Genomic DNA, 21812 nt, shown 5'->3' on the forward strand with positions numbered 1-21812 from the left:
TTCCCGCCAGCACATGGGCGAGTGATCGGGATAGAGTCTTTGCAGTTTAGTGGGTACTAAATGCCATCTCGTAATGATTTTGAAATAGAGCTCGTACAAAGTAACACAGTGAGTAGCCTTTTTAGTGATACTGATTGTTTCCTCCCATACTTCTAATGGGTAGGTAAATTGCAAGTCTTTTTCCCATGCCTCCATATGGATCCTTTTAGAGGGGATGGAGTCCCCTAATAGGCACTGATAATGCACAGTAAGAGGTTTGTAGAGTTGGAGATTGGCCCTCCATCTCTGTTCCCACAGTGTGGGGACCCTCAATTCATCTTCTAAGAAGCCCCAGGATTTCATAAGCGCTCGGAGGCGTAGGAGTGTGAAGTGAAACCTCGGGGCCACTGCAGGTAGGGCTAGCATGGTCGTATGGGCTTTCAGTCTCCTGTTATCATAGAAATCAGACAAAGAAGCCACTCCCGTGGTAGACCACGAGCTGGTGGGGATATCAGATAATCCCAGGAGGAGGCCCCGGATAGAATGTGCAGGCGAGGGGTGCGGGGCAATGAGTCTGCTATGTCTCAGTTTCAACCAGGCTTCCTGGCATCCCTTGACTATACCATTAGAGATATGAATTTTTGTCCGCCAATGCGGCGGAAGCCATAGAAGGTCCTCTAATTCCACCAGTGCCGGCAAGGAAGCCTGCTCTATCTCTCTCCATCTGGTCGCCGGCAGGTCATTGCCCCACGCTGAGGCATGGGTGATCATTGCTGCCTCATGGTATTTCCTCACATTAGGAAGACCCGCTCCACCCTTCTCTACAGGCATTTGTAGTATATGGGCTGCAACTCAAGGTCTTTTATCTTGCCAGGTGTAGGCATTGAAGACAGTCTGGAACTTCCGAGTCAGAGAGATCGGAATTGGGATGGGGATACATCGAAACGCGTATGTGAGTCTGGGTAGGACCATCATTTTGAGGGCCTCCACTCTACCGAACCACGAGATCTCACTATATCTATTGGTGGTCAATTCGAATGTAATCTCCTTCAGCAGTTTCTCATAGTTTTCTTTAATGATGATTTGTTTAGAGTGAGAGAGAAACACTCCTAGGTGTCTAATCCCCTTGGTGGACCAATTAAAAGGGTATAGGAGTCGAATGCTGTGTTCCTCCTCCAAGGGGAGGTTAAGAGAGTACACTTCAGTTTTGTTAACATTTATTTTGTAATAGGAAAGTTCGCCAAATTTCTGCAGTAAGCAAAATAATGGAGGGAGGGAATCCAAAGGATCCGTAAGGAAGACCGTGAGGTCGTCCGTGAACAGAGCCAGCTTCTGGATGGTGTGATGGAGCTGGAGCCCCTGTATTTCAGGGCATTTCCTAATGGCTGCGCCTAGGGGTTCGATCGCTAGTACGAACAGTAAGGGGGACAGGGGGCAACCCTGCCTCGTCCCGTTCGCTATCCGTATTGTAGGGGAGCAGAAACCCAAACCCCTCACCACAGCAGTGGGGCATGAATAGAGCGCCATAGCGGCTCTGATGTATGTATCCGGTAGGCCGAACGCCTCCATGGTCTGGGTTAAGTAGTCCCACCTCACTCTGTCAAACGCTTTTTCAGCGTCAAGTGACAGAGTGAGCATGGGCAGGCCCAAATCTGCCACTTCTGCGTATATGTTCAAGAGGCGGCGAGTATTATCAGAACCTTGTCTATTAAGGACAAAGCCCACTTGGTCAAGATGTATGAGTGACTGAAGATGTACATTCAGTCTGTTGGCGAGGATCTTGGCATAGATCTTGGCGTCAACATTAATGAGCGAGATGGGCCTGTAGCTGGAGCATAGCGATGGATCCTTACCCTCCTTATGGATTGTGGTGATGTTGGCCTCCAGAAATTCCGGAAGGAACTCACCGCGCTGGGCCACTCTATTAAAGAGACGGAGTAGAATTGGAGAAAGTATAGAACTGAGGTTCTGATAGAAGGTGACCGTGAATCCATCCAGTCCCGGGGCTTTGTGGGGGGCCAGATCGGCTATAGCCATGCTGACTTCCTCCAGAGTAAATTGCCGTGTTAGTGCAGCTCTGGCATCATCTGTTAATGTAGGCAGGTTCAAGTCTCCCAGGAACCGACGAATGTCGTCCGGGGTGGCTTCATTGATCTGCTCAGTCGACGCAATATTATAGAGGGAGGAGTAATAATCTGCAAAGGCCACTCCTATTGCTTTAGGGGAGTGAACTGGGCCCTGTTGGGTGGTGATGGAGGCTATCCTACTCTGCTGTGTGCGTTTTCTGAGCTTATTGGCTAACAGCCTGTCTGCTCTATTGCCTTTGTAGTAGTATAGCTGTTTAAGTCTATGTAAGTTGTCTTGCACTCGCAGGGTTTCCCGTTTGGCTATTTCTTCCCTAATGCGGCCTATCTGTTGGGATAATCGGGATTCAGGGCTTGATTTGTTAGTGGTCTCTAGAGTATAGAGGTCTCCATAGAGCTTGGCTAAAGATTGGTTACCTGATTTTCGGTGATGGGCTAACGTCTTAATGAAGTACCCTCTCAGAAACGCCTTAAAGGCTGCCCAGACCATGTCTAGGTCTGTGGTTCCTGTGTCATTATGTGTTAGAAAGTCAGTTATCTCCCTGAGAAGGGATGGCATCTCTCTCTCAGTCAGTAGGTGGTCAGAGAGCCTCCAGGGGGGTCTGGTAGTGAAGGTCTGTAATTCGGAAAAGTCTAGGTAGACCATGTCATGATCTGACCATGTGCATGGTTGGATAGTTGGATTCGTCATTTTGTCTAAGGACCAGGAGTCGCATATGACATAGTCGATCCTTGAGAACGAGTTGTGGGCTTTAGAATAGTGTGTGAAATCTGTGTTTGAAGGGGCTAAGCATCTCCATGCATCGTATAGGTTATGTTGGAACATAAGTTTTCGGAAGGCATTGGAGAGTGACGAGACATTTCTTCTGAGTGGGTGGTAAGGAAAGATCTCTTGTCTTTGCGTGGGTCCCACACCATATTAAAGTCTCCTCCTATGACTAGATGGCCTCTTTTAAGCTGGTCAACCCTGGCGAGGAACCGCCTTACGAAGGGGATCTGTTTTGCGTTTGGTGCATATACTGAGGCTAAGGTATATTGTACGCCATTAAGCGTACAAATTAGTATAAGGTATCTACCCTCAGTATCTTTCTCTACATGGTCTAGTGTGAAGGTTAAGTCTCTACTGAGTAGGATTGCCACTCCACGGGTCTTCCCTGCAGTATTTGAAGCCATTTCGCAAATGGGGAAATATCGTGAGTACCTAATGGTGTGAGAGTCCCCTGACCAATGTGTCTCCTGGAGAAACAAGATATGGACCTTGTGGGTATGGATATAATTAAGCAAAAGTTTCCTCTTCGTTGGGGAGTTTAGTCCTTGTGCGTTAAGAGTAGCTATTTGAATTGGGGCCATTATTAATATCAGTTGCGGGTAAAGGAAAGGGTAGGGTCCGGGTGGGAAATATGGCGGTTGCACTGTTTACTGTCGAGGAGCCAGACACGGGAATCTACCAAACTGGAGTGCCTGCTGTGATTGAAAAATCAAATGTCCTAAATATTACTCTAAGGAGGAAGTGGTGAGGAAAAAAAAAAGTGTCAAGAAAATCACTTTCGCAATGAGTGTCTCCCCTGAAGTCTATCAGGTGGACACAACTATGTTTGTGGGGCGGAGATTAGCAAAAGGCAGCCATAATCCCGCCAAACCCAGAAAGCAGCTTTGCTTTCACGATATAAACATGGATATAACATAACATACTCAAATAAACTTGTAACATAGCAAACATTAATGAACATGAACATATAATTGTAATTAAACCAGAGGGGGGATGTTCTCCACTCTCAAACCAAGTAGGTATTTGGCAAGGGGTGTGAGGTAACATGTAATCAGGACTGTGTAGGTATCTGACCGTGAGTCATGGCGGGGTTAAAGAGTCGGTGTGTTTTGGTCATCCCAGATATCTAATGCATTGTCAAGTGCAGTAGGGGGTCTTCCGTCTACAGTCAGAGCTGGGTCTGTCACTGAGCAAAATTGAGCTTATAGTATGGCATTAATTGGGCTGTTACCTCAGGCCTTACTGTCTTGAAGAAGCGATAGTGGTTCTAGTACCCTTGACAGTTGAATGTTGTTACACTAATATGTAGAGGTGAGGGTGATGTGGTCTCACTAGTTGTGGAGTCATGGAAAAGGTCAGGAGGTATAGTGTAGAGTCAGTAATCTGGGTCCTTATCATGGTATTTCACAGTCCGGTAATGTTGTAATAAAGGTTCTATTCAGTCCATGTTAGGTTGAAGAATAGTCCAGTCTGATCACATTAGACACTACTGGTGTATGTATTGAACATTCTATGGTTAGGGTGGCAATAAAAACAATGACAACCTGTATTCAAACTACTGTATACATTAAAGTTATCAATTAAACCGCTAGTTTATGGAAATATAAAGTCAGTCAATTCAAGTTGGTATGGTATCTGAAAGTCTCACCCATCTTCATCTGTGGTCTTGAGCCCCTCTTGGAGGGTATACGTGGGAGAAACCCAACGTCTCTGGATAAGTGTCAAATTGTGTTCATAGGGCTGTAAGCGGATTCCCTATGTATCTTCTGTTAGGGGTGAATCTCTAGTGTCCAATGATCTTTTGGAAGTGGATATTGGACGTTGTGGAAGTGGCCTCCAGGTTGGTGCAGCGGCCCGAAGTCCATTGCTCTTGGTGGGGCCCGGTTCGTGATCTTCTGGATCCGGCGGGAATAGTTCCCATTTCTGCAAAAGTTATCTGGCTTGTTGCGGTGTTGTGGCGAGATATTGTTGGCTATCTTTGGTGATGAACAGACGCACTGGGTAGCCCCATCTATATTTGAATCCCTTATCCCTAAGGATCTTTGTGTATGGTTGGTAATACCTTCGGAGCTGAAGCGTGTGTGGAGAAAGATCAGGGAAGATCTGCAAGTCGGCATATTTGTCTGGTAATGACTTTTCTCTAGCAAGAGCTCTGAGGATCTTTTCTCGGAATGTGTAGTAGTGGAGCTTGGCTATAACATCACGAGGTTTCCCCTCGTCTGCAGATCTAGGTCTGACCGCTCTATGCGCTCTGTCGATAAGGGTTTCATTGCCTAGGTCGGGACCCAGTGTCACTTTAAATAGGTCCTGCAGGTAAGTGTCTAGGTCCTGGGGTGAGACAGTCTCTGGAATCCCTTTAATTCGTATGTTATTACGGCGTGACCTGTCCTCCCGGTCCGCCAATTTTGGTTCTAGGTCTGTTATCTGACCGGCCAAACATTGAGAATAGCTGAGGAGGTTCGTATGATCCACTGCAAGATCTTCCTGTCTGCGCTCAAGTGCATCTGTGCGTTCCCCAATGCTGCCTATATCTTTTTTAAGGTCAGCATGGGACTTGTCAAATTTCTTCGATAGGGAGTCATGATGGGATGCTAGTAATGTTGTGATAGAGTCCATTAGGTTGTTTGGGGCACCCTCTATTGATGTTAGTCGAGAGGCCCTTTTTGTTAATGTTTTGCCAGGGTGGGTATCCGAGAGGCTCCCAGTGTCAGACCCCTCATCTTCAGTTCTGGTATGTGTCATCCTATTTGGATGCTGGAAATGGTCAGCGACCGTTCTCTTTGGGGTATTGTGTGATTTTTGTTTTCTTTTATAAAGCTGAGACATCCTGTATCAGTGCCCCTGAGCATAAACTTAAGCTGTCTTGCTTTTCTCCCCTTTGTTATATTGTCTTCCTTCAGTGGGAATCCGCTTACTTTGGTATGTTAGTTAGGTGCTCATGGGTTGGCGGGGGTGTGGGCTGTTGGTAAGTGGGCTTACATGTTAAGGCGTCTTAAGGCCTCTTGGTAGAAAGGGGGAAACTATAGGCGTTTCTTGGGGTCCTAGTCACTACTGTAACATAGGAAAATCTGTTAGCTTGCCCAAAGTATACTTCTGTACAACTAATCTTTCTCCTGGGGTATTACCTCTGTAGGGCGATGTAGGATAAGGTATTAGGGGTATGACCCGCAGGCAAGGTGGGCCGGCGGGAAAGGGGGGAGAGAGATCAGGTTACGTGGTATATGCAACCTCTGGGGCAATCTAGGTTGCAACTGGGCAGTCTTCAATGATTGGGCAGATGCTGAGTTTTATGCCTTCCAGAAGTAAGCAAAATGACTTTGATATAATACAAATCCTATGTTGTTGGAAGTCTCAGGGCTTAAAAGCCTATATCACTGTTTGATTTGAATCCCCCTTAACTGGCAGAGCTCTAGAGCCTGGGGGGCGAAAACACAAACTTGCGAGGGTTACTAAATCTGAGGCCCATCCACTGCACTGCAGTTTAAATTATCCCCTTGAAATAATAAGTCCGTGGTTAACTGGGAGCAAAGGAGCAAGAGATATGGTCTGTCTTTAAAATAACGTCTGAGCTCCCGAACTCCCGATATAGCACCTCAGTGCACAAAGCTAGGGGGATTAGTAGATGCAAGGTACTATTTCAGCTGGTCGGGACTAATGCGGCAGTAGCACAAGAAGGGCTCAGGGGAGGTAAGATGGCGTCTTTTCGCGCCACAGGACCCCAGCAACAAAAATGGAGTTAGCGGACTGCTGTACTTACCCACTCGGCCCCTCACCACCTCTCGACCGGAACACTTTTCCAGGGCGCTGCATGAGACTAAGCACCCTCCGGTAACTTCTGGGAACTTCTGTGGGGGTCCGAGCGGGATCGCGTACAGGGGCGGGTTGCCCAGCTTCACACTCCCAGGTCCGATCTAAGGGAGTCACTGTGGATAGTGCCTCTTCAGCTCCGGAGCGGAGCCCCGACCCTCCGGCGCTGAAGACTGGCTGCAGTTGGGTACGATGTTAGGCTGCGCTAGAATGGCGTGCAAATCTCACCGCAGTAGGCCTCTCAGAGTCTGTGCAACAGCTCCGGCTGAATGCACAATTTCTATAATGGTCAGTCTTTTGAGCGGTCCCACAGGCAGGGTGACTTAGGAGAAGTAGCAATTCCCAATTATCCAGTTTATATCCACAGAAAACAAGGTTTTATTCGTTTTTCTACCCAGAGCAGCACTCTGCTGCGACTACTCAGTCAGGCAGTTAACTCCGCCCCCCCAAATGCCCAATTTTTAAAGTTACTGGGGCCGAATTATCATATTGCAAGCGGATCTTGTCCGCCGCACATCGATAAATGCCGACAGCATACGCTGTCGGCATTTATCATTGCACAAGCATTTCTAGTAAAATGCTTGTGTAATGCTGCCCCCTGCAGCGGGTGTCAATCAACCCAATCGCGCAGAAACAGGTGCATATGGGGCATGATAAATCGGCCCCAGTGACTTTACAAACTGGGCATTTATGCGTCTGGTATTTTTGTGAAGATTTTACTGGACAGCCCGACAACCTCCACTTGCACTGTATTTAAAGTGAATGTCAATTTTGATGCTAAAGTGCCCAGTTTTTAAAAAATTTATTAAAAACAGGGGCACTTGCTCCTCTCTCCTTTCAGCTACATATTTGTTATCTCTCAATGCATTACAAATATGGAGCAGAAAGGAGAGAGGAGCAGAAAAGGGGGGGGGGTAAATCATGTCTGTTTACATGTGTTACTGGCAACCATGGGGTAAAGTCACTGCTCAGAAAAACATGCATGGTGGGATGAAGAGTGAGGGCTAGGGTAGAGCTGTTGGGAGGGTACACTGTGTATATCATCATGCCCAGTCACTAACAAATTGTCCAGTATTATTGTGGAGGACTTTTGGCAAACGTAAGTGCAAGAGAACATTAGAGCAAGAGCAGAAAAAGAACAAGGTTTCTTGTCACAGACTCTTATTCATACCCAAGCGGTTATGACCCCATATCCTGTTCTTTTTCTGCTCTTGTGCTATTAATAGTCTTGAAGATATGGTGGTGCTACTGATTTTACATATGGCGGAGTCTTTTGCTGTGACTCTTATAGTGTGCACATCTTGTACACAGGTACTGAAATGGATTTACTCATTGCAAGAGAGCATTAGAAAATGAAAACTATACTCATATTCATTTTGTTTTGTTTTTAAGCACTAAGCAGTTCTTCAAATGTGCATTTCTTTTCACAAATAGAATGTGCTAAAAAATATCTTTGTCTTGTACCATTTAAATACCTATACTAATCAGTCAAGGGCACATTTGAAACAGATATGTAGATAAGCAATTATACTAGGATGATCCACTTTGACTGTTTTAATAAGATTCATGACCATATGCACTCTTTACTGTACACATGCTGAAGAAAATGCTGATACAGCAGAAACAAAGAAACTGCATCTATCCTGAATAATAACTTCCAACGCATATATCAAAAGGTGGGAAGAACTGATAAGTTATAATGTAACACACCATTTATTTAACGGCACACTCAAGCCTCATGACGTTTATGGACACAGAGGTACTGTCCGATTTTGGGACATAAATCCCTTGGTCTTCTGACAAGTTATACATTTCAATTTTTTTACCCTGTGCATAGTAAAAGGGATTTATACAGACTGGGAAGAGGAAATAAAAATAGCATCTGTACATGGACAAAATATGAAGGTGGTGTATGGCAGCAGATCCCTCTAATGGGGTGAGGTTTTGTGATAAGGTAGCCTTTTTTTGCCTATGTCGTCAGTTATGTCCCCCTATCTAGATATTCTATTTGGTATTATGTTTCTCTGACTTGAATCTGGATACTCTGGTATTTTTTTCCCCTAACCTATGGTCTATGTTGGCACTTTGCTCTCCTTACCTGGGTATGTGGTATTATGTTTCGCTGAGCTGAATGTTCTATGTGGACTATTCTGGCATTATGTTCCCCTCTGACCTGTTTCCCTATTAGGTATTCTCCTCCCTGGATTGTTTTGTGAGTTTCTTTATTATTCTTAGTGTTAAAGTATTTGCTTATGGTTTGACCATAGCCTATAAAGTGGTACACATTTGTTATTTGATTTTACACTGAATTTGTCTGCTAGTTTATCTGGTCTGTTATCAGCAGCGCTGGTGTCCTTTTTCTTTGCTATGTGTTGAAAGCCATTATATAGCAAGCTTTTCAGCTGGTTTAATCACTGGTCAAATTATGAATGGGGTTACTGGCTGTACATATGCCTTAAATGCACCAAATTGGTTTAGATGGAAAAAGAAAAACACAACCTTTTCCAGTTCACTAATGTCTCTGTTCACTCATTCTCCTATCCCATCCTCATATTTATTTTGTGTGTGTGTGAATATACACACACACACAGAGTGGAACATTTACTAGTCCCCTCAGTGTTAAAAATAGGAAAAAGTAAAACTTTTCAACTTGTATGGATTATATATATATATATATATATATATATATATATATATATATATATATATATATATATATATATATATATATATATATATATATATATATATTCATTCATATGATGATTATATGAAAGATAATACAAATAAAAACTAAAGGGTTAAGATTATTACTTCTTTCTCTAACCAATATTATTATTTTACTACTCCTTTTAAGCGAGACAACACCCAGGGGTAACAATATCTATGAGTCTTTAGAGGACAGAAACTAGTCAGACTATTGTCTTAAAGGGACCGTATTTATCAATTTTCATATAACTGCCTGTAATAGACACCACTATAAAGAATAATATGCACAGATACTGATCTAGAAATCCGGTATAAAAACCTTTTAAAAACTTATTTAGAATCTCCCAGTTTAGCTCCATTGAAAAGGTTAGCTGGAATACGCACTGAAAGTGGTATTATAGCAAAAAGAGCAGCCCCCCCCCTATGAAAAGACTCTACACAAAAAAAAGAGTGTGCTGGAGAAGATGTACTTCAGTATACTTCTAAAACTTTGGGGCTTGTTTTGGAGTCTGAAAATCAGTGCAATGTTATTTAAATATATATATATATATATATATATAAACCTATATATTCTATATAAATAGATCATCTACAAAACATTTATGCAAAGAAAAATCTAGTGTATAATGTCCCTTTAATCTTTAAGTTTATTTTTCTAAAATGTCTAATTGCTATAGGTTATTTATTCATAATGGCGCAGGAGCACTTTATTTGTTGTTAATGTCTCTGTTTATTTCTGTGTGTAGAAATTAAATGTGCATGTTGCATGGTTGTGGGTATTCAAATTTTGAGTATAGCTGGTTAATGGAGGCAACCAAAGGTCTAAAACCCTTATGGAGGGATCTGCCAAAGTCTTCTATTATAATGTCGGCTGAAAACGTCCATACAAAATATGTGGCTACCACATTCAATACGGAAGCAGCAGGTGATATGGTGTTTTTTTAAAGGTGACATTACTAATCAAAACCCTAATAAACCTGGTCTCAACATTTGTTCCAATAAGAGACCACGTAATGTTGGAAAACATAATTTATGCTTACCTGATAAATTTATTTCTCTTGTAGTGTATCCAGTCCACGGATCATCCATTACTTGTGGGATATTCTCCCTCCCAACAGGAAGTTGCAAGAGGATCACCCACAGCAGAGCTGCTATATAGCTCCTCCCCTCACTGCCATATCCAGTCATTCGACCGAAACAAGCCGAGAAAGGAGAAACCATAAGGTGCAGTGGTGACTGTAGTTTAATTAAAATTTAGACCTGCCTGAAAAGGACAGGGCGGGCCGTGGACTGGATACACTACAAGATAAATAAATATATCAGGTAAGCATAAATTATGTTTTTCTTGTTAAGTGTATCCAGTCCACGGATCATCCATTACTTGTGGGATACCAATACCAAAGCTAAAGTACACGGATGATGGGAGGGACAAGGCAGGAACTTAAACGGAAGGAACCACTGCCTGTAGAACCTTTCGCCCAAAAACAGCCTCCGAAGAAGCAAATGTATCAAATTTGGAAAATTTGGAAAAAGTATGAAGCAAAGACCAAGTCGCAGCCTTGCAAATCTGTTCAACAGAGGCCTCATTTTTAAAGGCCCAGGTGGAAGCCACAGCTCTAGTAGAATGAGCTGTAATCCTTTCAGGAGGGTGCTGTCCAGAAGTCTCATAGGCTAAACGGATTATACTCCGAAGCCAAAAAGAAAGAGAGGTTGCCGAGGCCTTTTGACCTCTCCTCTGTCCAGAGTAAACAATAAACAGGTTAGATGTTTGGCGAAAATCTTTAGTAGCCTGTAAGTAAAACTTCAAGGCACGGACTACGTCTAGATTATGCAAAAGACGTTCCTACGTTGAAGAAGGATTAGGACATAATGATGGAACAACAATCTCTTGATTGATATTCTTGTTAGAAACCACCTTAGGTAAAAATCCAGGTTTTGTACGCAGAACAACTTTATCTGAATGAAAGATCAGATAAGGAGAATCACAATGTAAGGCAGATAACTCCGAGACTCTTCGAGCCAAGGAAATAGCCATCAGAAAAAGAACTTTCCATGATAGAAGTTTGATATCAATAGAATGAAGGGGTTCAAACGGAACCCCTTGAAGAACTTTAAGAACCAAGTGTAAGCTCCATGGAGGAGCAACAGGTTTAAACACAAGCTTAATTCTAACTAAAGCCTGACAAAATGCCTGAATGTCTGGAACTTCTGCCAGACGCTTTTGTAAAAGAATAGACAGAGCAGAAATCTGTCCCTTTAAAGAACTAGCTGATAGTCCTTTGTCCAAACCCTCTTGAAGGAAGGACAATATCCTAGGAATCCTAACCCTACTCCATGAGTAATTCTTGGATTCACACCAATGAAGATATTTACGCCATATCTTGTGGTAAATTTTCCTGGTGACAGGCTTTCGTGCCTGTATTAAGGTATCAATTACTGACTCGGAGAAGCCACGCTTTGATAGGATCAAGCGTTCAATCTCCATGCAGTCAGTCTCAGAGAAAGTAGATTCGGATGATTGAAAGGACCTTGTATTAGAAGGTATTGTCTCAGAGGCAGAGTCCATGGTGGAAAGGATGACATGTCCACTAGGTCTGCATACCAGGTCCTGCGTGGCCACGCAGGCGCTATCAATATCACCAATGCTCTCTCCTGTTTGATTTTGGCAATCAGACGAGGGAGCAGAGGAAACGGTGGAAACACATAAGCCAGGTTGAAGAACCAAGGCGCTGCTAGAGCATCTATCAGTGCCGCTTCTGGGTCCCTGGACCTGGATCCGTAACAAGGAAGCTTAGCTTTCTGGCGAGACGCCATGAGATCCAATTCTGGTTTGCCCCAACGGAGAACCAATTGAGCAAACACCTCCGGATGGAGTTCCCACTCCCCCGGATGAAAACGATTTAGAAAATCCGCCTTCCAGTTCTCTACACCTGGGATATGGATCGCTGACAGGTGGCAAGAGTGAGTCTCTGCCCAGCGAATTATCTTGGAGACTTCTGACATCGCTAGGGAACTCCTGGTTCCCCCTTGATGGTTGATGTAAGCCACAGTCGTGATGTTGTCCGACTGAAATCTGATGAACCTCAGTGTTGCTAACTGAGGCCAAGCTAGAAGAGCATTGATTATTGCTCTTAACTCCAGAATATTTATTGGGAGGAGTTTCTCCTCCTGAGTCCATGAACCCTGAGCCTTCAGGGAGTTCCAGACTGCACCCCAACCTAGAAGGCTGGCATCTGTTGTTACAATTGTCCAATCTGGTCTGCGAAAGGTCATACCCTTGGACAGATGGACTCAAGATAACCACCAGAGAAGAGAATCTCTGGTTTCCTGATCCAGATTTAGTAGAGGGGACAAATCTGTATAATCCCCATTCCACTGACTGAGCATGCATAATTGCAGCGGTCTGAGATGCAGGCACGCAAATGGCACTATGTCCATTGCCGCTACCATTAAGCCGATTACTTCCATGCACTGAGCCACCGTGGGGCGCGGAATGGAGTGAAGAACACGGCAAGCATTTAGAAGTTTTGATAACCTGGACTCCGTCAGGTAAATTTTCATTTCTACAGAATCTATTAGAGTCCCTAGGAAGGAAACCCTTGTGAGAGGAGATAGAGAACTCTTTTCTTCGTTCACTTTCCACCCATGCGACCTCAGGAATGCCAGAACTATCTCTGTATGAGATTTGGCAATTTGAAAGCTTAACGCCTGTATCAGGATGTCGTCCAGGTAAGGAGCCACCGCTATGCCTCGCGGTCTTAGGACCGCCAGAAGTGAGCCCAGAACCTTTGTAAAAATTCTTGGGGCTGTAGCCAACCCGAATGGAAGAGCTACAAATTGGTAATGCCTGTCTAGAAAGGCAAACCTTAGGAACTGATGATGATTCTTGTGAATCGGAATGTGAAGGTAGGCATCCATTAAGTCCACTGTGGTCATGTACTGACCCTCTTGGATCATGGGTAAAATGGTTCGAATAGTTTCCATCTTGAATGACGGAACTCTGAGGAATTTGTTTAGGATCTTTAAATCCAAAATTGGTCTGAAGGTTCCCTCTTTTTTGGGTACCACAAACAGATTTGAATAAAACCCCTGTCCTTGTTCCGTCCACGGAACTGGATGGATCACTCCCATTACAAGGAGATCTTGTACGCAGCTTAGGAATGCCTCTTTCTTTATCTGGTTTGCAGATAATCTTGAAAGGTGAAATCTCCCTTGTGGAGGAGAAGCTTTGAAGTCCAGAAGATATCCCTGAGATATGATCTCCAACACCCAGGGATCCTGAACATCTCTTGCCCACGCCTGGGCGAAGAGAGAGAGTCTGCCCCCTACTAGATCCGTTATCGGATAGGGGGCCGCTCCTTCATGCTGTCTTAGAGGCAGCAGCAGGCTTTCTGGCCTGCTTGCCCTTGTTCCAGGACTGGTTAGGTTTCCAGGCCTGCTTGGATTGAGCAAAAGTTCCCTCTTGTTTTGAAGCAGAGGAAGTTGATGCTGCACCTGCCTTGAAATTTCGAAAGGCACGAAAATTAGACTGTTTGGCCTTTGATTTGGCCCTGTCCTGAGGAAGGGTATGACCCTTACCTCCAGTAATGTCAGCAATAATTTCTTTCAAACCAGGCCCGAATAAGGTCTGCCTCTTGAAAGGAATGTTGAGTAATTTAGACTTTGAAGTCACATCAGCTGACCAGGATTTGAGCTATAGCGCCCACCGCGCCTGGATGGCGAATCCGGTATTCTTAGCCGTTAGTTTAGTCAAATGAACAATGGCATCAGAAACAAATGAGTTAAGCTAGCTTAAGAGTTCTAAGCTTGTCAACAATTTCAGTCAATGGAGCTGTATGGATGGCCTCTTCCAGGGCCTCAAACCAGAATGCCGCCGCAGCAGTGACAGGCACAATGCATGCAAGGGGCTGTAAAATAAAACCTTGTTGAATAAGCATTTTCTTAAGGTAACCCTCTAATTTTTTATCCATTGGATCTGAAAAAGCACAACTGTCCTCAACCGGGATAGTGGTACGCTTTGCTAAAGTAGAAACTGCTCCCTCCACCTTAGGGACTGTCTGCCATAAGTCCCGTGTAGTGGCATCTATTGGAAACATTTTTCTAAATATAGGAGGTGGGGAAAAGGGCACACCGGGCCTATCCCACTCCTTACTAATAATTTCTGTAAGCCTTTTAGGTATTGGAAAAACATCAGTACTCACCGGCACTGCATAGTATTTATCCAGCCTACACAATTTCTCTGGCACTGCAATTGTGTCACAGTCATTCAGAGCAGCTAATACCTCCCCAAGCAATACACGGAGGTTCTCAAGCTTAAATTTAAAATTAGAAATCTCTGAATCAGGTCTCCCGATTCAGAGACGCAGTATCAGACATGGCTCTTACAGCATCTACGCGCTCTGTATCTCGTCTAACCCCAGAGCTATCGCGCTTGCCTCTCAATTCAGGCAATCTGGATAATACCTCTGACAGGGTATTATTCATGATTGCAGCCATGTCCTGCAAAGTAATCGCTATGGGCATCCCTGATGTACTTGGCGCCATATTAGCGTGCGTCCCTTGAGCGGGAGGCGAAGGGTCCGACACGTGGGGAGAGTTAGTCGGCATAACTTCCCCTTCGACAGACCCCTCTGGTGACAATTCTTTTATAGATAAAGACTGATCTTTACTGTTTAAGGTGAAATCAATACATTTAGTACACATTCTCCTATGGGGCTCCACCATGGCTTTTAAACATAATGAACAAGTATCCTCTGTTTCAGACATGTTTGTACAGACTAGCAATGAGACTAGCAAGCTTGGAAAACACTTTAAAGCAAGTTAACAAGCAATATAAAAAACGTTACTGTGCCTTTAAATGAAACAAATTTTGACAAAATTTGAAATAATAGTGAAAAAAGGCAGTTACACTAACGAAATTTTTACAGTGTATGTAACAAGTCAGCAGAGCATTGCACCCACTTGCAAATGGATGATTAACCCCTTAATACCAAAACGGGAATAATAAATGACAAAAACGTTTTTTAAACACAGTCACAACAACTGCCACAGTCTACTGTGGTTGTTACCCTCCTCAAACACGACTTTGAAGCCTTTTGAGCCCTTCAGAGATGTCCTGTATCATGCAGAAGGAAGCTGAGTGTCTCAGTCTGTAATTCTAGCTGCGCAGAAAAGCGCTAAAATAGGCCCCTCCCACTCATATTACAACAGTGGAAAGCCTCAGGAAACTGTTTCTAGGCAAAAATCAAGCCAGCCATGTGGAAAAAACTAGGCCCCAATAAGTTTTGTCACCAAACATATATAAAAACGATTAACATGCCAGCAAACGTTTTATATTACACTTTTATAAGAGTATGTATCTCTGTTAATAAGCCTGATACCAGTCGCTATCACTGCATTTAAGGCTTAACTTACATTAATCCGGTATCAGCAGCATTTTTCTAGCAAATTCCATCCCTAGAAATATGTTAACTGCACATACCTTATTGCAGGAAAACCTGCACGCCATTCCCCCTCTGAAGTTACCTCACTCCTCAGAATATGTGAGAACGGCAGTGGATCTTAGTTACTTCTGCTAAGATCATAGAAATCACAGGCAGATTCTTCTTCTAATGCTGCCTGAGATGAAACAGTACACTCCGGTACCATTTAAAAATAACAAACTTTTGATTGAAGTTAAAAAACTAACTATAATACACCACTCTCCTCTTACTATGTCCATCTTTGTTGAGAGTTGCAAGAGAATGACTTGATATGGCAGTGAGGGGAGGAGCTATATAGCAGCTCTGCTGTGGGTGATCCTCTTGCAACTTCCTGTTGGGAAGGAGAATATCCCACAAGTAATGGATGATCCGTGGACTGGATACACTTAACAAGAGAAAATATATTTTTAGGATTTTAGCAGCTCTCATCCTATTGGCTGATTTGAATTCTTCAGCCAATAGGAATGCAATGGCACCCCAATATAAAAGGGGTACCTTGCATTCAATCTTCAGTGTGCTGCATCGATCGCATGAAGAGGATCCTCCACGCTGGATGGCTCTCCAGTCGCCGGTCCTGTTCTGCGGTCACCTCCGCTATGTGCCGCCTTCGCCCTGGATGAAGATAGACATGCCCATACAAATGCCCCTTTAGGGGCAATGGGTATCTTAGGTTTTTTTTAAACTAATTTTTTTTTATTTTGGGGGGTTGGTTGGGTGTTGGGTTTTACTGTTAGGGGGGACTTTGTAATTTTTTAATGTAAAAGAGATGTTTAACTTAGGGCAATGCCCTACAAAAGGCCCTTTTAAGTGCTATTGGTAGTTTGTTAGGTTAGGGGGTGTTTTTATTTTGGGGTGGTATTTTTGTTTTTATAGGGCTATTAGATTAGGTTTAATTTTTATTATTTTGGATAATTTTGTTTATTATTTTTGTAATCTTAGAGTTTTTTTATTTTTCGTAATTTTAGTGTTTGTTATTTTTTATAATGTTATGTTTTTTTTGTTTTTTTTGTAGTGTTAGGATTTTTAAATTTTGTAACTTAAGTTTTTTATTTTTCGTTAATTTTTTTATATAGTAATGTAAGGTTAATTTACAGTTTAATCTTAGTTTTTTTTATTTCATAGGTATGTTTTTATTTATTTTAAGATAGTTATATTGTAAATTTAATTTTAAGTATAGGGGATAGTTAGGTTTAGGGGTTAATAGTTTAATTTAGTGTGTTGCAATGGGGGGACTGGCGGTTTAGGGGTTAATAACTTTATTATAGTAATAGCGATGTGGGTGGCCGGCGGTTTAGGGGTTAATAACTTTATTATAGTAGTAGCAATGTGGGGGGCCGGTGGTTTAGGGGTTAATAGTTTTATTTAGTGCCGGTGATGTCGGGGGCGGCAGTTTAGGTGTTAATAACTTTATTTTGTGTCGGCGACAGCAGATTAGGGGTATTTAGACTAGGGGTTTATGTTAGGGTGTTAGGTTTTAACATAACTTTCTTTTCCCCATAGACATCAATGGGGATTGCCTTATAGCGATCACCATTCCATGATGGCAGGTGTTAGTTTTTTTTCTAACACTTTCTCTACATTGATGTCTATGGGGGAAAACGTGCATGAGCACATCTAGTCAGGCCTTGATTTTTGTACCATAACGCACCATGGTTTTTGCACCATAACGCTCAACAAAAGAAGTTTATTCCGTAACTTGTAATGGCAGCGCTATGGAGAGTGTGATACTGCTATTTTTTTTTTTATTATTTACGCAACCGGTTTAGCGCATAATTTGTAATCTGGGTGAATATGAGCAAATATATAATTTATAACTTTACATTGCCCCCCTCACGTCTCACTGATGTTTACCTACTATACTGCGAGAAGCAGATTAATTGTATTGCAGGATTCTTGTAATTTAATAAAATCTCCTAGAAATCCTAAATTTTGATAATTTTAAACACAAATGTTTCTCAGCCCACTTTATAAAATATGCTTTGGTGCAATACATATATAGACTTACCTTAGTACAGTAGTTTATAAAATATCTCTATATAAATACTAAGTGACATTTTTTTAAATCTTGTCACATTTGTTTTTAATAGAGGAGACAATTTTTACTGGAATTTGGAACTTTCTGCATAACAATCACATTTCGATCAACAATATGTTTATTAGTGCTGTCATTGCATAGTAATGGTTATATTAATTACATTTTAAAATAACAACTTATATTTCTCATAGTTGCAATTGCTAATGTAATGTTAACATATTACAAATGCCAATACCTATTAATTTTCATGTTATGCACATATGTTAAAGGGACAATGTACTGTAAAACTTTCTGCCCTTTAATTTTATTCCACTGACCTGCTGGTATGTCTTAAATTATTTACAAATAACTGATTTACCTTTATTTTGGGATCGGAAATAGCTGTTTACTTTTAATATACTAAAAAAATCAATACTTGAGTATTGGCTTTAGAAAAACTATGCAACCATAGCAAGCAGAAGAATGTACTCTCCCAAGTGGGGGTAGGAGTGATAAGTAATAAAACATTAATTTTCCTTTTTTCTTGTACTTTGGATCAATTGCGTGTGTAGAAAGTGATATTAACCTGCAAGCTCAGTCCATTTTATAAGTTGTGGTTTTAAACAACAAAATCAGCTATTTCATATATTAAATTCAATCTAAAGGAACAATTTGTGACACATTTTATGCTCTGCTATTGGTATAACAAGTCATTGTAAACACATTAAGGGAAACCTGATTTTACAGTACATTGCCCATATTGTTAATGACATGCTATAAATGCAAACAAATTAAGTACATAGTCAGAATATTTGATAAATAATATGCATTATTGCATAGAGCTTACAAGTTTTAGAACATAGAAACCTCCCTCATTTTAAGTTAGTTGACTGTGATGAAAATTTAGTAATAAAACAATTTTAAATTAATAAAAAAAAAAATCTGTGTATCTCCTTAAGACCAATCTATGACTGATCAGATCTTACCTTTACGCCATCGTTTTTCTTGTTGCTACCACTTTTTCCTCCTAGGAAGAGAAAGTAGACAGTGAGAAGACCCAGTGCAGGGACCACCAGGACACAGAAGACGAGAAGAAGCATTATGAAAATGATGGTGATTGACACAAAACCAGAAAAAGAAAAAAAGGTAGCCAAGAGGGTTCAATATAAAACTCCACAAGGCAACTTCTTCACTGTGATAGACATTTCACTCAGCAAAAGGTTGTTGTGAACATTTGCAAACCCGATATCCAAATGAAAATTGTTCCTAGGTCCAGCTCTTGAGGGATAAGAATTTCTTATGAGTTTTCCACTTTCTTTACATTTGCCAGGAACACTTGGTTGATTACTTCTGTCTGTTATCGTTCTAAACTCCCCTATTTTCCCTCTTTTTCTATTTTTGCTCTCTGTTGCAAAGCACTTTTTATAATCTACCCCTGTTACTTTATCTCTTATCACTCTGCCTTTTTCTCTTCAATATTTTGACCATCTCTGTCAATGCATAATAGGCTTTTAGGTTTTTTTTTTCTTTCCCCTTTCAGCGTGACCTCCTCTCTCTCTCTCGCGCTCCTTCTCTAATTTTAGCCCATTAACTCTGTGGTCATTTGAAGCATAAAGTGCATGAAGACAGCTGCACAAGTGGATGATAAACAGTTGTCCTTTAGCTTCTCTCAACTCATGGTTCAGTCCTTAAATTTACGCAGAAAATTCCCAGGCCGATCTCTCCAAGAGCACTGAGACAGTGACTGTAAATAAGACTATGGTTTAATATTTGTGTGTGTGTATGTATGTATAAATAAATATATATATTTGCTAATATGCTAATCCTAAGTCATTTAATATATCCCTGGACCTAAAGGGACATGAAACCCCAAAAAATGATTTCATGATTTAGGTAGAACATACAATTTTAAACAACTTGCCAGTTAACTTATATTATCACATTTGCTTCATATCATTTGTTGAAGGAGCAGCAATTCACTACTGGTTTGTAACTGGTGAGCCAATGACAATCGGTATATATATGCAGCCACCAATCAGCAGCTAGAACCTAGATTCTTTGCTCCTTCTGAGCTTACCTAGATAAACCTTTCAGCAAAGGATAACAAGAGAAGGAAACAAATTAAATAATAAAAGTAAATTGGAAAGTTTTTTTAAAATTGCATGCTCTTTCTGAATTATGAAAGAAAAAACTGGTTTCATGTCCCTTTAATCTATTTCAAATCATGTTGATTGCCCCAGTAGTTTTCTTTTTCTTCAGATGTGTCCAGGCTATTAAAAGCCTGGCACCACACAATATCTTAACTTTAAAAGACATTGAACAGAAGAAAAAAAAAAAACTCTTAAATAACAGTGAAATTTGTAAAGGGTTAAAACTCCATTCAAATGTATTAATCACTTAAAAATACAGTCTGGCGTGTATATTACTACCACTGTGATATGCAAGCTATGTGTGAGAGCAAATCATTTTCTGTAGGCAGGAGGGGCGAGATTACATATACGGTGCAGGCTTCAGCGCAAGAGCTGCAACCTGTGACGTCCTCCTTAATTTCACCTTGCACATCGGGCTATTGCATATACGGCGCCAGCAGTTCATGAAGTGCCGTAAGTCGGATAAACGAGCGATGATCAGAAATGTGTGTAAATTAAATTTCTGGAGTCGCCAGTGACTTACGACACTTCAGAAACTGCCGGCACCTCAGAAAAGTAAAAAAAAAATATCAAATCTCCCGTAAAAGTCTAACTCACCTCCCAAAAACACGCCCGACACATAAAACCCCTATATCCGACATCAAACCCATATCGGAACTAATAAAAGTATTAACCCCTAAACCGACAACCCCCCCCCCACAATGCAATATGCCTATTAAAACTATTAACCCCTATATTCACCATCAAACCCACACCGCAATAAACCTATTAAGGTATTAACCCTAAATCCGCCAACCCCATTGCAAACTACCTAATAAAACTATTAACCCCTAAACCGCCAAAACCAACAACGCAAACTACCTATTAAAGTATTAACCCCTAAACCACCAAAGCCCACAATGCAAATAAATGATTAAATTACTAAGCCCCCTAACCTAACACCTCCTAACCTAACACCCCCTAAATTAACCCAAATTACCAAAATTACAAAATACTAACGTTACAAACTATTAAAATAATAAAATCGAACACTACTTTAAAAATAAAAATAATAAGTATAAATTAAAGGGAGAGTCTAGTCAAAATTAAAATTCTGGTGTAGACTGTGCCTTTAAGCTACAATTACATAAAATAAAAAAAAATCTAAGATTACAGAAAATAAAAAACAAAATTATCAAATTTTAAAAAATGATACCTAATCCCTATGGCCTAGATTTGGAGTTCGGCGGTAAAAGGGCTGTTAACGCTCCGCAGGCTTTTTTCTGGCCGCACCATAAATTTAACTCTGGTATCGAGAGTTAAAACAAATGCTGCGTTAGGCTCCAAAAAAGGAGCGTAGAGCATTTTTACCGCAAATGCAACTCTCGATACCAGAGTTGCTTACGGACGCGGCCGGCCTCAAAAACGTGCTCGTGCACGATTCCCCCATAGGAAACAATGGGGCTGTTTGAGCTGAAAAAAAACCTAACACCTGCAAAAAAGCAGCGTTCAGCTCCTAACGCAGCCCCATTGTTTCCTATGGGGAAACACTTCCTACGTCTGCACCTAACACTCTAACATGTACCCCGAGTCTAAACACCCCTAACCTTACACTTATTAACCCCTATTCTGCCGCCCCCGCTATCGCTGACTCCTGTATATTATTTTTAACCCCTAATCTGCCGCTCCGTAAACCGCCGCAACCTACGTTATCCCTATGTACCCCTAATCTGCTGCCCTAACATCGCCGACCCCTATGTTATATTTATTAACCCCTAATCTGCCCCCCACAACGTCGCCGACACCTACCTACACTTATTAACCCCTAATCCGCCTCAC

At 41.8% G+C, this 21812-nt stretch overlaps 1 protein-coding gene across 1 annotated transcript in view; it reads right to left on the bottom strand.

Annotated features, from left to right (window-relative positions):
* CAMK2A (calcium/calmodulin dependent protein kinase II alpha) overlaps positions 1-21812 on the bottom strand; it is a 369514-nt gene that overhangs the window by 49005 nt on the left and 298697 nt on the right. Inside the window, exon 13 of the mRNA XM_053718653.1 lies at positions 18831-18871. Within this exon, the coding sequence (XP_053574628.1) occupies positions 18831-18871 (41 nt within the window). The remainder of the gene's footprint in view (positions 1-18830; positions 18872-21812) is intronic.

Source organism: Bombina bombina, chromosome 6 (assembly GCF_027579735.1).
Source record: "Bombina bombina isolate aBomBom1 chromosome 6, aBomBom1.pri, whole genome shotgun sequence".
Lineage (NCBI taxonomy): Eukaryota > Metazoa > Chordata > Amphibia > Anura > Bombinatoridae > Bombina > Bombina bombina.